This window comes from Cyprinodon variegatus, unplaced genomic scaffold (assembly GCF_000732505.1).
Source record: "Cyprinodon variegatus isolate N-32 unplaced genomic scaffold, C_variegatus-1.0 Scaffold1711, whole genome shotgun sequence".
Lineage (NCBI taxonomy): Eukaryota > Metazoa > Chordata > Actinopteri > Cyprinodontiformes > Cyprinodontidae > Cyprinodon > Cyprinodon variegatus.
Genome location: NW_015152164.1, coordinates 66,556 through 81,654, shown reverse-complemented (window position 1 = coordinate 81,654; position 15,099 = coordinate 66,556). Strand labels below are relative to the sequence as shown.

The following is a 15,099-nucleotide window of genomic DNA, read 5'->3' as shown; positions in this document are numbered from 1 at the left end:
TATATATATATATATATATATATATATATATATATGTGTGTGTGTGTGTGTGTGTGTGTGTGTATATTTACACCTTTGATAATCAAAGGCATGTCCAAACATTGTTCGTAAAGATATTTAGTTTAACTGACAGTTTCTGCTGTCACCTTTCAGACATCACATCCCAAATTGATCTACAACATTTTGTTGATGCTCTGTACAGACAAACATGGCTCTGTGTACAAAGTAATTGTCTTCTAAAAGAAATGGCATCCAAGTGAATACATATTTCACACAGGTCTTCATGGAGTTTGATGCTGGAGCTGCAAAATTGTCAGGAAGTTGTGAGCAGACAGTGCTGTGTCAGCATATAGCCTTGAAAAAGCAGTCCGAATCTCATTGTCTATGCCCTCTTTCCATCTCGACCCAGGTCGGCGTGGCCTCCATGGTGTCTGTCTCCACAAAGCAAGCGCCACATGGCTCCTCGCTCAGCATTTACTCAGACTGTTGTGTAGGAAAAAGTGCTGCTTCAGGGCTGTATGACATAAATAAACCCAACGAATGACTGGCTAACAGCCAGTGAAACATTAGCCGATTGAACGCTAACAAGCTTTTACCTTGTTGAATGACCTTTCACGTATACAAATGTGCAGCAATTTGGAAATTATGCTTTACATTTATGATCAGTTGAGTCTTATGTAGATTTTCTCTGATTTACAGCTGGCATTGATCTGTTTTCTAATACAAGCTGTGCACGTCCAGTTTGAAGGGATTTTTTTTTACTGTTGCAGCAACACTAGAGGAGGCAGTTTCTGCCATCATTTAAGGCCACGCTGATGCAACACACCAGCAACAGCAGGAGTAGGAGCTAGAGAAGGGTGCTTTTAATCATTTTAGGGAACAGGAATGTGCTGATTAATTGGACCTAGTAATCAGAATCAGCAGATTTTCTAAAGGATCCTCTACGGCAGGATGTTTTCATAGAGGGTGATTTAAATAGATAAATAACATCCAAACATGGTAGAAAAGCAGCAGCAGTAGCCAGTCAATGCTACTAATAAAAAAAAAAACACAATGCTTGTTATATAGTGTAGTGTCCGTCTGTCTGTCTGATAGGGTTTGACCAAAGCCACAGCAAAACAAAACACATATTTTAGCATGAATGCCTTCTTTAAACTGTAAAGCGCGTTGGTGGTGGGATGATGACTCTGGTTACTCTTGCAGTCTCAGGACCTGGCCTGATTGCTGTAAAAGGTTAACCCTGAGTTCCTCTGTGTACCAATGCACTTCAGGGTAAGATATGAGTCCATTTGTAAAACCGAATCTTACTGGAAACTGGGTTTTCAACAAGATAGGGATTCCAAATTCACAACAGAAAATAGGTGAGGTGCTGCGGCGGTCCAGTCAAAATTTAGGGCTAATCCTTATTAAAATGTTTTTCAGAACTTCAGAGAACCAAATCTCTGCCATCAACTAAAACATTATTGGAAAAAAGCAAGTACAAGAACCATACCATAAACAAACACCCTCTCAGTTACACATCTGCATTTCAATACTTTTACACTTTTTTCAGCAAGAGACACAAACTGGTTACAAAGGCTCCGATATCAACCAGATTTCCAAGCTGGTATTGCTTAATTGTCCTCGTCGTCTTCAGATAAGTCCATGCCTTCCACAAAAGTCATAAAGGGTCTCCATATATTTTCAAATAAATCACCTTTTCCTTTTAGGCGATATGTTATACGTTCCAGGGGTAAAGTTGTCTTAACATTTGTCTGACCCAGTGCCTGATAGTTGGTGCTGCTGATTTCTTGCTTCTGAAGAATTTTAATATTAAAGTTACTTCTCTAATATATTGAATTGTATGATGGATTCTTAATTTCTTCCATTATTGTAAGATATTCAGTTTTCTATTTTAGAATTCAGCTCAAAGTGAACCTTAATAGAGCTACTTTTCTTGTCAGCAGGGTCTTGTGTTAAAAAACGACCTGTAGTAGAAGTTAATTGTAGTTTTCAGGTCAGGCTGGTTTAGATTGTTTCTTTAGACTTTATTGGTTAAATCGTTACTGGAAAATTAATTCACTCTGCTTTTAAAAGGGTACTGATGATATTAAGATTTTTTTTTTGTTGACACACTGATTACTTTAATGGAACCAATTGATTTAATAAAAATCAGTTTTAAGTATAGGTGCGACATAAATTCATGTCTCTTTTAAAAAGTGACGTGAAAACAAAGACGACTCCCGGCAATCGCTCAACTGTCCTATTTGGAAACTTCTAGGGTTTCTCAAGCTAAGAAAGACGGATCCGAACCACAACTTTAACATATGCATCATTCTCCATCTATAAGGTGTACAGCTTTCTCATTGAGCAGAAAAACTCACCTGAAACAAAGTCAAGATGAATTTTAGAATCACAGATACTGGAAAAAAATTCCCGACATCCAAATCCAGCTTCCTGCAGCGTCCGATCAGCCTAAACTTTGCATGTCCAGCTGCCCATTCTGCTTTCAGGTATAGCAGGACACTGTGTTGACCAAATCTGTAAACACTTCTGAAGAGATTTAAGCATGTTTAATCTTTAAATGCTGTCCAGTCTTACGTAAATATTTCTAAACATCGGCCATTTTTAGTGGATTATTGATCTATTAAAACATTGTTGTTTATATTGTTATTCAATGAAAGCAATCCACCCTATCTCCTGTCATTTATCTTCTGTCCACTTTTAACTTTTAGATCACAATGAAATCAAATAGCTCATAAATACGAGGATTCCTTATTCAATTTAGCAAAAAAGAACATTCATTTTGTTTTTGTCGATGTAACTGTCAAGTGTTTCCATGGAAAGCTATGAGAGAAGGCTGCTTGATGCTGTTTCTGCCTGTTGTGGACGATGTTCTGTGTGGGCTGCGTTGCCATGCAGCTGTTTTTACGGCTGCCTCGCAGCAAGAAGGTGCTACGTTCAACTCCCAGCCTCTGGTATTTTATACACAGACTTCACTGCTTCTCTCCGTCTATATTTCATATTTCAAATTAAAAGCTGACTTAATTGAGCAAATATCCTTTTCACATAAAAATCAACCTGTGCATCTTCTGTGGAGACATTCTTTGTTTCAGAGAGCACACAAACATGAAGAGCTTTATCAGGATACAATCTAGGATGCATAATTCTTTACCTGCTGCTTACTGCCAGCTGCCGATTTTTTCCAGCCTCCAAACATGACTCACTCCACCGCGCTGTTTTAAACTAGATCCGACCAGATCAGACTGCTTGGCTCAATCTATGTACCTGTTGTGTAACATGTTGCATGTTAAATGTTCACTTTGTAACTACAGGGCTCTGGATGATGGGGATGCAGTGATGGGGGATGTTATATTTATGCATTTGAGTAGATTATAGTTCTGATGCAAGGCTGCCAGGAGTTATATCAGATTGCATGTTTAACCTCGGAAGCCAAAGGTTGTGGGTGAATAAGCAGAAGAGTCAGAGATGAAATGTCACATCAGAGTGTTAAACTCAAGGCATCATGTAGATTTTTTCTAAGGGCAGAAAGGAAACAGAACAGTTTAGCTTCTGCAAGGCAAGAGAAAAATTCTGATTGAAAAAAAAAAAGTTAAGTTAAATAAGCAAGTAAGTCATCCTTCTAGGTTAAATGTTCAGTTCAGGGATTTATATATATATATATTTTTTTTTAAAAGTCTTGATCCATTCCTTATTTCTTCATGCATTTAGTATTAAAATGTGCTTTTTTATTAGAAATTCTTTGAACAAATTTGAGTAACAAACTGAAAGTGACTGGATTGTTTAATAAGTAGTATTAATTTGACGGCATGTAGCTGACATGGAATGGGTCTGTATGAAGAAATCATCCTCTTTTTTTTGCTGTAAGGTGCCTATAGATAACACCTGCTAACCACTGGGGCTGACATGTCATGTTCTGCATTAGATAAACGGTTTTAATGTGTTTCAGTTGAACTACCAGCTGTGTCCATGTCTCAGTCATAAAGCTGTTGCTCTTAAGTAAAGCAGAAATATTTAGATTCAGTATTTATTAACGCTTTCATCTTTGTGCAATACACCAGTATCACAGGAAGCCAGGAAGGCCCTCAGCATGCTGCTGTCACCACCATGCTTTACGTATGACAGAGTGCCAATCTGTTTAAAAAGCCAGAGCTTTACTCTTCCAAACACTCCTTTCCTTCTGCGTAAAGGGATCGATCTTTGCTCTCGTCTTTGAAAGACATTTGGCTCCATGTTGGCAGCGGCGTTAAAGGTGTTGGAACAATCCTTGCAGTTTTCTGTTTATTTAAATTAACAATATTATTCACTTAGTTCATTAGTTATTTATGCTTTTATTGGCTGCACTTTATTTAAATGAAATACATCTTATTGCTCGTGCTGTACTGTATTTTTTCCTTTTATTTTTCAACTTTATTTACGTTATTTTTTTCTATATACACTTCTTATTGTATATACCTGTGGGACCCTTTATAATGCCTGTCACTTTGCGGCTGTTACAACAAAATCTCCCCATTATAGGGACAGTAAAGGGATTGTTTTTTCTATTTTTTATTGCAGTCAGATTTAAATAAACAATTAAAACTTAAAAATTTATTAGGCTATCATTCCAAAACATGACTGGATGCAAACCGACTGTTAGTTTGAGCTCTTGTTTCATGACAGGTAATGTTTTTACTGGAGCTGAGCAATTAACTATAGTTGCAGTATTATCACAATTTAACAAAATGGAATTTTTAAATTGCACTCAATTTTACTCGCATTAGAATTAATAACAGCAAGACACTCAATTTCTCACTCCATCCCTTTAGGTGACAGTAATACACTTAAAGTGGGTTAGCTGCCACACAGAAAGATAGAGTTGCTTCAATATCTATATATGGGTGTTGAGGGTGCAACTTTTTTGCACAAAGGTTACAGTAAAGTCCTGCAACAATGGACTGTGGAAGAGCAAGCTTTTAAAGTACTGAAAGCCTGGGGTGAAGCATCCACTAGTTTGGGGTTAGTGCAAAGAAAAATTTAAATAAAATCACAATATTGGTTAAAATAATCACAGTTTTGATCCAGTGAAGGTCTGGATGCCAATCTTTCAATTGTGGCTACTGTTGACCTAAATAGAGCTGAAGAGATATGACTAGGCTTCATTTTAAATCCCTGGCCACACATTTAGTCATGAATTACTAAATCATGTGTGTTTCTGAGAACTGCAGCCCAATTTGAGGAAAGCTTGACTGCAGCAGGGGCTCTGGCTGCAGGATGGAGCATTACTGCAGGAACCAGAGTCCTATCCTGCTTATGGCTGTAATGGACGGGAACGATGAGGCTGAAAATCAGTTGGTTTGATACCATTAGAAGCGTTTCTTCCATCAGCAGAAACACTGCTGCCTCAACAGCAGCAGCAGGCTGATGTCCACCGCTCATCTGTCTATCTATGTCTGTCTGCTTCCTGTCTCTTCAGCTGCTGTATCTGGATCTCTCTCTTCTCTCATGTGTTGGTCTCTTCTATTTGATTTCAACATTTTACGCCCTTTTCATCCTTTTATTCAAATAATTGTTTTTTGTTGTGTTTTTTTTGAGCAACTGCAATCTGCAGAAGTTTTGTGATTTAAAAATTTTTGTGCATGTGTTTCTTCTTTTTTTTTATAGAAACCTGCACTGTTCTTATTTGTGAAGGTTTCTGCAGCTAGATTGTAAACTAACTCCAGTTTTGCATAAACTAACAAGAAAAACTGCAGGTAATTTGCAGTTCCTGCATATTTGACTTTAATAAAATTAATCAAAATCTTCATTTTTTTCTGGTAGTTTTAAATAATAAGTTAGTTTAAAAATTAAATGTGCTTCCCAGCTGTTGTTTAAACAAAACAAGACTGCTGAATTTGAAATCTAAGTAGGTAAATGTTCTTCAAAATAAGTGCTTTTTTAAATTGAGCAGGTAAAGGAGACACTTTGCCAATGGAATAAGACAATTTACTTTTAAATAAGAAAAAAACAACTGCAGTCTCTTATTTAAGTGCATTATATGTAATTGTCTTTTTTTGAGGGTAAAAATACATAATTGACCTATTCAAATAAAGGCTAAATAAACTTATTTCAAGAAATCTTTAGTAATATTTATATTGTTTTTGCTGAAAATCTTCAAAAATGTAACAATTTTCGGCAACATTAAAATCATAATTTGAATAAAAACATTATTAAAGAATAAAATCAGTGGGTTTTTGAGGATGAAAATCTTTTTTTTTTTCCCCCCTCATATTTAACCACCAGGAATGAAACTATTGCAACACGTTTGGAGAATTTATCTCCTTCCCCCCCTTTTAGTCTTATGCTGTCTTCACATTTTCTTCCCTCTTTAAGCGCCTGCTCAGGATCTGGGTCCTGGTTATCCGGCGGTCTGCATCACGTTGCGTAACACGGCTGGAGGCCAGTTCAGGGTTTTCCTTTCCCTTTGCCTCATGTAGGATTATCCATGATGCAGCTGAATCCCTTTGGGAAGGCTGAGCCGTTTGTGCTGACCTTATGTTTTATCATCCTGAGCATCGGTTGCATCTTTCTGGTGATGCAATAAAGGAGGATAGTGATGGGGAATCTGAAAATAGTTTGTGATGATGTTGACATTTCTGGGAATATTTTAACAGCCTCAGAGCTGCATCCTTTTATATTCATTAAAGCCTTTTGGAGAGACAAAATTGGCTGTGTGTGTACAACCCTGTACCCGCTCCCAAGAGGAGAACACCTATTAAACACGTGCCAGGGCATACACAAGCGTATTTCTCCCTGTCCACGCTCTGTTTAAAAGTTGCTGTTCTCATAGCTCAGACCAGCTTAGTATGTCTAAATGTCTGCCCTCATCACTATATAGAGCAGGGACTTTATAGGAAAACTCAGTTAACTGACAGTTCGGACAGATGATCACTGCTTTATGCTCCCCGTTGGTCACATAACTCCTCCTGCACTGCACGGTGTTTGTGCCATCTTAGTCGCCACTGTCCGGTAACGACAGCCTATGGCGATATCAGGCCACTGTGACAGCAAATCCCATAATGCTTTGCAAGGAGAGCTCCCCGTGCCTCTTCTGAGGCCTTTCTTTTCTTGTCATACACTTCATAGACACTTTTCCTCTTATGACCCTTGGCCATTTTCAAAGAACCGCAGTGAGAAAGGTGAGCTTCAATGACTTTCTGAAACCATAGCGCACCACAGATATATACGCCTGAAAGTGCGCAAATGCAGAAAAAGATAGCTAACGAGGACGAGCATGCACGTAAACATGTTACATTAACATATCACCAGAATGATTGACATTTAGGAGGACCAATTTATGTTTTAGTGTTTAGTATTAGAAACACCCCGATCATTAAATGCTGTGTATGCAAAAGGTGAATTATAGGATATACTGTTCTGATGACTTGGAGTCTGTTTTAAAGCATTATTCTAGGAAGACAGCATTTTGGAGAGCAGTAACTGATTATAAACTAAGCTGCAAACGGCATATAGAATACTTAAAAAGTCAATTTGCAATAAACAAGACAAATGCTAAATAGAAAAGTTTGGTATTTAATCCATTATTCACTGGTAGACCCTTATTTAACAAACTGTGTGGAATTATGGGGAACAGCTTACAAAACTGCAATAGAAAAGATTATATAGTATGTATTATATAAGATTATATTGCAACTAAAAGAGTCATATGTTTATAAAACAGGATTTTATGATCATACTAGTCCACTAAAATAATTTAACAAAATTTAAAGATTTTTGTATATTATATAACATTGAAATTAATCCACAAAGCAAAATCATAAATCACTACCGGATTGTATCCAGAAGTTATTTCCTATTCCACAAAATCAATAAAAGGAATACTTGTAAGGGATTTATATTTTGTTCTATTATTATTGAATTGTTTATTTGTGTTAAGTAAAGTATAGTTTATATTTCTCATAAGCAGAAAGGTATTCATAAGCTTTTTCTTCATCAAGACAATGTGACTATGTTTTTGATATGTTTGGATAAAATGAAACTATACTAAACTATTTTAATGTTGATTTTAGATACGTCAACTAATGCAAATCATCTACAATATGTGTATCTTTTCATATTGCTCATTTTTACACGCATTTTAATAAAAAAAAAAAAAAAAAATGTTTTTTTAACCTTAAAAGGGACTTACAGATTTGTGATCTAAGATCTCATTAAAGTTTTGTAAGGTGGTTCTTTCCATGTCAGTTAGTAACACAACACCTTTTATCATTTACCAATCAAAGCACTTCAACGCCAAAACGTTAAAGGTGATACAACCACATTAAGAATATAATAAATGTCTAAAATAATATAATGAGTTTTATCGAAATCCCTTCTATCCAATATGGATAGGATTTCTTTTAAGAAAGATAGAAATCAAGATATTTGAACATGCTGAAGGTAGCAAACCCTGAAGACTTAAGGGGTTTTGTAGCTCATGGAGAGTGGGCAGCATACTTGAATGGTGTTTTGTCCCAATTCAGTCTGGACCTCCTGAAATAGGTCTTACTGTAGGAAATCACCATGGAGACACTCAGAAAGCCTCCTCATTGTTTCCGTCTGTCTTCTAGCTTTGAGTTGGATAGTTTTCCAAAGCTGTTGTGTAGTTTAGTATTGGAGTGGATCCAGGATGCTGCAGCTGCTTGTTGGTCTCAGTGTGGAGAGGAACTGGGTTTGGGAAGTCTGGTTCTGAAATATTGAGACTGGACCAGTCTGCTGTTTTCTGCAAAGAGACTGATGCATAAAAACAGCTTTTACTCTGAGCCTTTTCTAATGACGGGAATCATACCCAGCAATTTTAATTTAGTTTTAATATGTCAGGTTTGGGTTTTGAGGTAATAGGAATTGGTGGGAAATGTGATCATGTTTAAAAATTTTTGGCTGCTACAACTAGAATTCACATTCATAAGCCAAATTTATAATTTCTCATAGTAATGCTCTATTATCCTGATTTATAAACATTTAAATGGGGCATCATAAATACTTATGGTTGCTCTTTGGGCCATACAAAACATTTTGATAACAGATTTGCATAAAAAATTATGCTATTTTGTGACTTTGTCACTTTTATACAAATTAACTAAAGTAGGTCCCACCACCAAACTCAAAGCTTAAACTACACCCCACTTAATGAGAATGGGTGCTGAAGATGCACAATGGTACAACTGTTCATCTTTAACTCTTAGTCAAACCCAGAAACTGTTTACGTAAATTCTCCTATTCAACCAGCAAGGATGCAGCAAGCATGTGGGGGTAAAATAAGATATAATGTGTAGATATACGTCAGTTAATGTGAATACATTTAATATTTAGATTTATTGTCAATGCAAACATACATGTGGCATGAGATATTTCATCCGTGAGAATACAAGTTAAAGGCTTGTCCAGCTCATGATAAAGCTGTTATATTCCTAAACATTTGGCAGCAGTAAAGCAGAGAACAGAACCATCAATCAAATGTTTTCATTGTGCATTTGTAAAAAAAAAAACGAATGCACAAAAACGATATAACATTTGATTGATGGTGTTGCTACCTTATCTGTACCATCAGCTTATTTGCACATGTGCAGCCACATATACATCCGGGTAGCCCTTGATTTTAATTTGTAAAAAAGACCTAAATTAAGTTTTTCCCTCCATAAAGATAATAAGTGTATTAAACTATAATGTATTAAAGGTTAATAATTTTTTCCTTGATCCTTTCTGTTTTATCACTTGTCTGTGCGAAATGGGATCCAACGCTATCTCCGGGAGCTAACTTCTTCGGCTTTGGATTCAAACCTAAATCTAGTTGTGAGTTTTATGTTTTCCTGTCGTGTTAAAATTATGGGATATAGTGTGTAATCTAAGCGAAGAAACAACTAAAATGTAGATAAACATGGTTTAATCATATTTTCGGAGCATGTCCAAAGGTGATGTCAGACATGCTGTCAGACTGAGTAAAATTAAAAAAGCATCAAATTGTCTCAGAAAAGTCATGAAAATGTCTTAAAGATTTGTATTAGCATTGTTCAGTGACTTAAGGATAGAAAAAAGTACTTTTAGTACCATAATTACATTATTTATGGCGATCTGGAGGAAAATCTGCTTGCACATGTAGAAATGAGATGATGTTTGAATCGTGCTTCCGCTGTGGATCAGGTAGTGACAGATATGGTTCTGTTTTCTACTTTTTTCTTTTCGTATTTAATGGAAGTTGGCAAGTAAGTCACAATTGCAATACTGCCCCCAGATGTTAACGAGTGTAAGAGCTTCATTAGAGGTTGTAGATCTGTAGCTTCAATAATTGCTCCCCTTTGAATAAATATGTTTTAATTATCCCATTTCAGCTTGAAGGAAAATAGAACATTATATTAAAAATGTAATAATGCTGCTGGGATTATGCCCTTCACTGGCTAAAACATTAATATCAGCCCCGCCAATTAATCTAGGAGTCTTGCAAAGCATTAAAGGCTGTTATTGAACATCCTATTGAACATATTTTCTTTTTATTGTGATGCGTAGTGTTTTATTTTCCATAAAAGCATTAGAGAACAGATCAATATGTTGATGCACCATAATTTTCTCAAACTTAGTAAAAGAAATCTTGGATAATAATCTGAGAGATTTAGAGTTAGCTCACAGCTTCAGCTACTACAGCTAGAAACCACTTATTATTACTGAAATCTTGGTGTCATGATGGATTCAGACCTGAACCTTCAGAGCAACATAAAGGCAGTTATTAAGTCAGCCTTTTATCACCTGAAGAACATTTCCAGGATCAAAGGCCTAATGTCCAAGCAGGATGTAGAGAAACTTATTCATGCATTCATCTTCAGTAGAATTGATCAATTGATTGAACGGCAACAGTGTTTTGCAGTTATCAAAAGCCTAATGGACTTTTTTTTTGCCTAAAAAGTCCATCAGGCAGCTTCAACTGATCAAACACACTGCTGCCTGTGTTCTAACTAGAACTAAGAAATTAGAGCACATCAGCCCAGTTCTTATGTCTTTACAATGGCTCCCTGTGGTTAATAAACTTTAAAATCCTTCTGTTAGACTATAAATCATTGAATGGATCAGCACCTCAATACATAACAGATCTGTTGTCTGTGTATCAACCAGCCAGACCTCTCAGGTCTTCTAGTTCCAGCCTATTCTGTTCACCCAGAACTAGAACCAAACATGGAGAAGCAGCATAGTTCCTCCACTGATCTGGTCCAAACTCCCAGAAGACTGGAAAAGTGCTGAAATCCTGAGTTCTTTTAAGTCAAAGGAAAAACCCATTTAGAGCTGCCTTTTTACTGAGATATTAGTAGTTTAAGGTTGCAGTCAAACAGGTTTATTTGCTTTGCAGCCTGCTTTTATCATGTTTTTATCTATATTTACTTTAATCTGCTTTTTTCCCCCTATTTTGTTGTTTCATTCATTTAAAGCACTTTCAATTGTCTTTGTACGTACCAATAAACTTGCCTTGCCTAATTTACCTGCTTATTATAGAACTGTTTTGCCCTCAGTAGAGTGCTAAATGACCCAAAAGTACATATTTAAGACTAGCTTAGAATAGCTTGACATGAGCGTCAGTGGTATAATGTGCCAGATTTGACTCTTTTTGTGGAGACCTTCTCAATAAAAATGTATTGTAAAAAAAAAAATCAAGAACTGTATGTGTAAAAGACTGGAGAATAAAACTAAGTGTCCCTATTTAAACAGAACATTATCAGTGACATGAACCTGGTTAGTTAAGCCTCATCTGGTTCTGTGCCTGGCCCAGCTTTGAGTTCTAAGTCACGCCATCACATTTTTGTGTTTGCTTTCAACCCGAGCCAGGGATTTAACCACATTAATTCCCTCTAATTGGAGAAATCTTAACTCCCAGTCTCTAGCTGGGCCCTTATTGCCCAGTCATATGATCTGCATACTGGACAGGGACACACGGCCCTTTTGTGCACAGCTCTTATTGTTTGAATAGTCATGGTGTGGATTGTTGCATAAGTCCTTCAAAATCAGCAGATGTCAGTGAGTTCATAAACATTTCAATATAAAAGCTGATTCATAGGGCTTCTCAGAGTAATAAAATGTGATATATTTGCTTATTAGATACAGAATATGTGGAAGAACCAAGTCTTTGTTGTACTACGACACAACAGTCTTTTAATAGAAGGTTTTCACATGAAAGACAGATTAACTCTTCAACTTTTTACTGCGCATAAGTGCAAATATCTTGGCGAGAGAAGCAGCTAAATTAGTGGAAACAAGAACCTTAATAGAAAAATATTTTAAAATGCTACATTAGAGTATTTGTGTCCCCTAGTGGCGATGAAACGCTACATTTGTCCTTTTCTTCTGTTTCCAGCCATCATGTATGTAATGGGAGCACTGGGCCCAGCAGCTGGTTACCTCCTGGGAGGAGTCCTCATTGGTTTCTACGTCGACCCCAAGACCGTGGTCAACATCGACCAGAGCGATCCTCGCTTCATCGGCAACTGGTGAGACCAATCAGCTGCAAATAAAGTTGATGATAATGGAGATACAAGTAATGTGTTTTTATATAATTTGTGATTTTATATAGATCTTAATTTTATTTAATTGAAATGATGAATATGTATCCAATGCTTTGAAATTAAAACTTAAATTCACAAAATAATTCAATATCATAGTTAATATAAGAAGCTGAGAGAGCATGGAGTTTTAAACAGAGTAGAGGTGATCCTGTTCTGCTACAGGATCCATCCATCCATCCATCCATCCATCCATCCATCCATCCATCCATCCATCCATCCATCCATCCATCCATCCATCCATCCACTTTGCCCTTACACCAATAATCTAGATATTCTGTTTCTGGCCTCAAAAGTTTATTAGAGAACATCACAGACCAATTATCATCGTGAAGACCTGGAAACACAGCAGACAGGTCAGGGAGGAGGTTTAGAGTATGATTGTGATATTAAATAAATGATACTAAGCTCTTAATTTCTCAGGGATTTTCAGTCTAATATTAGAAAATTAAACGTGTATAGCACTACTGCAAACTTGCCCTAATTGGAAAACAAACATTCTGAGCAAAGAGTTCACTATCAGAAAAGCAGTCCATGGTAACTCTGGAGGAGCTGCAGAGATGCTCAGGTGTGAGAAGCTGGTCAGAGTTGATGGATTTAGCACAAAACAAAACAAAAAGCTACAAAAGAGTAAAAACTGAGGTGGAGGTTCTCCATCCAGCAGATAGCTTCAATTATTTATAAATGATATTTGATTTTCATTCTACATTACATTTATGCAGCACCTTGATCTGTCACAAGAAACCACTTAGAGACATATAGGTATTTGGTTGTTAAATATCAAAAGAAAATAAATGATGGAAAAAGTCCTTAACTGTCCATTTTATTTACAAGAGAATAAAGTTGCACACATGCTGCCTCTGGTTTGAGATAAATAAGTAACTTTGTGTGTCTAAGGTGGAGCGGGTTCCTGCTGTGCGCTGTGGCCATGCTGCTGGTGATATTCCCCATGTTCACTTTCCCCAAGAAGCTCCCTCCTCGACACAAGAAGAAGAAAAGGAGGAAAAAGCTGAGCCTGGACGACATGTCCAGCGACGATGACGTGCTGAAGGAGAAGAGCAACAACAGCAAGCACCAGACGGTCACATCGTCCATGGGCTTCGGCAAGGACATCCAAGGTACCAATGATTCACAAACTTCTCCCTTTTTATTTTAAATCTTCTTTTGAGAGCAAAAATAAAACCAAATATGAGGTCAGAAACGTAAAACTGCATCATTTTCATTGAGAGAACATAATAAAATTTAGTAAGGAATGCTTTTATACAGATTAACTGTATACAGTTGCGCTTGAAATATGACATACCCTTTTATTAAAGACAGAAAAGAATCAGCAGCTGGTAAAATAAATTGACTAAAGTAATACTAAGTAAAAATTATAAAGAATAAAAATAAAAATTCATGACATTGTATAAATATCTATATACACATATGTATATATAGCTATTATTAATAACATAAGTCAACCAGCCTGATGGAGCTCCTAAACTAAAATTTTGTCGAGCAACACTTTGAGGCAATCAATTCCTGAAATCAGGTGACAGGTTTGTTGGTTCACTGTTCTTGAGCAAGGCACTTTAATTTGTTTCTTAGAATCATTCTTTAAACAAAAATTCAGAATCAATATTTTATTTTACTTAATTTATCATTTAGTAATTTTTTTAGTTTCAGTTTTGTGTTATGTGAATTACTAATTTAGTTGTGTTAACTTTCAAGCACAACTGTATTTAAGTTCTTTATTTAAGCCTGTTGGTGTAAAGCACCGTTTAGTTCAGAATACCAGTGAAAAGCCTCAGAAAATGGTGAAAGAAAATAAAAATTACAGAATTTACTGCTGTAAGGCAAAGTATGAACTAATGGTTTTTTAAGATTTAGTATCTTGAAAGTATATTTTTTATTTATAGCTGAAATAATTAAATTGATTTGCAAAAGCTGCCTGTTTTGGTGTTTTTGCAGATAAAAGCTACCTCAAAATAATTAGCTGGAGTACGAGAAGTTTTAAGCTTTAAACAAGTCTCATTCCTAAGATCTTTGCAGATTTCCTTTCTCTGAACATCTACAGCCTTGTTTTTTTTCTCTAATAATGTTTTCCTAGTAAAATCAGTTTTTCTTCTCCCCCCCCCCTGTCTTCCAGACCTCCCTAAAGCTGCAGTGAGGATCCTCAGCAATGTCACCTTCCTCTTCGTCAGCTTGTCCTACACGGCAGAGAGCGCCATCGTCACCGCGTTCATCACCTTCATCCCTAAGTTCATAGAGTCCCAGTTCGGGATCCCGGCCTCCAGTGCCAGCATCTACACTGGTGAGCTGGAGCAGCTTGACTGATTCAAAGAGCTTTAACTCCAGGAGACTCATGAGAAGTAAAATATGCCATCTTTATTTGTAACTAAGCAGGTGGGATGCAGACAGACAGGACTCCACCCTGGTCTCTCCTCTGTTCGTTCAGTGTATCTAGAAACAGTGCTGCAGAAACCTTCAGGGCTTCCAGCACGCATTAATAATAAAGAAACTGCTGTTCTTCAAATGAAGGAGAGCACCTAAGAGGCTG

At 36.6% G+C, this 15,099-nt stretch overlaps 1 protein-coding gene across 1 annotated transcript in view; it reads left to right on the top strand.

The window, feature by feature from the left end:
• Window positions 1-15,099, top strand: part of LOC107104376 (solute carrier organic anion transporter family member 5A1-like) — a 46,964-nt gene that overhangs the window by 16,839 nt on the left and 15,026 nt on the right. The window contains exons 2-4 of the mRNA XM_015404368.1: window positions 12,353-12,485; window positions 13,455-13,675; window positions 14,689-14,853. Of these exons, the coding sequence (XP_015259854.1) occupies window positions 12,353-12,485; window positions 13,455-13,675; window positions 14,689-14,853 (519 nt within the window). The remainder of the gene's footprint in view (window positions 1-12,352; window positions 12,486-13,454; window positions 13,676-14,688; window positions 14,854-15,099) is intronic.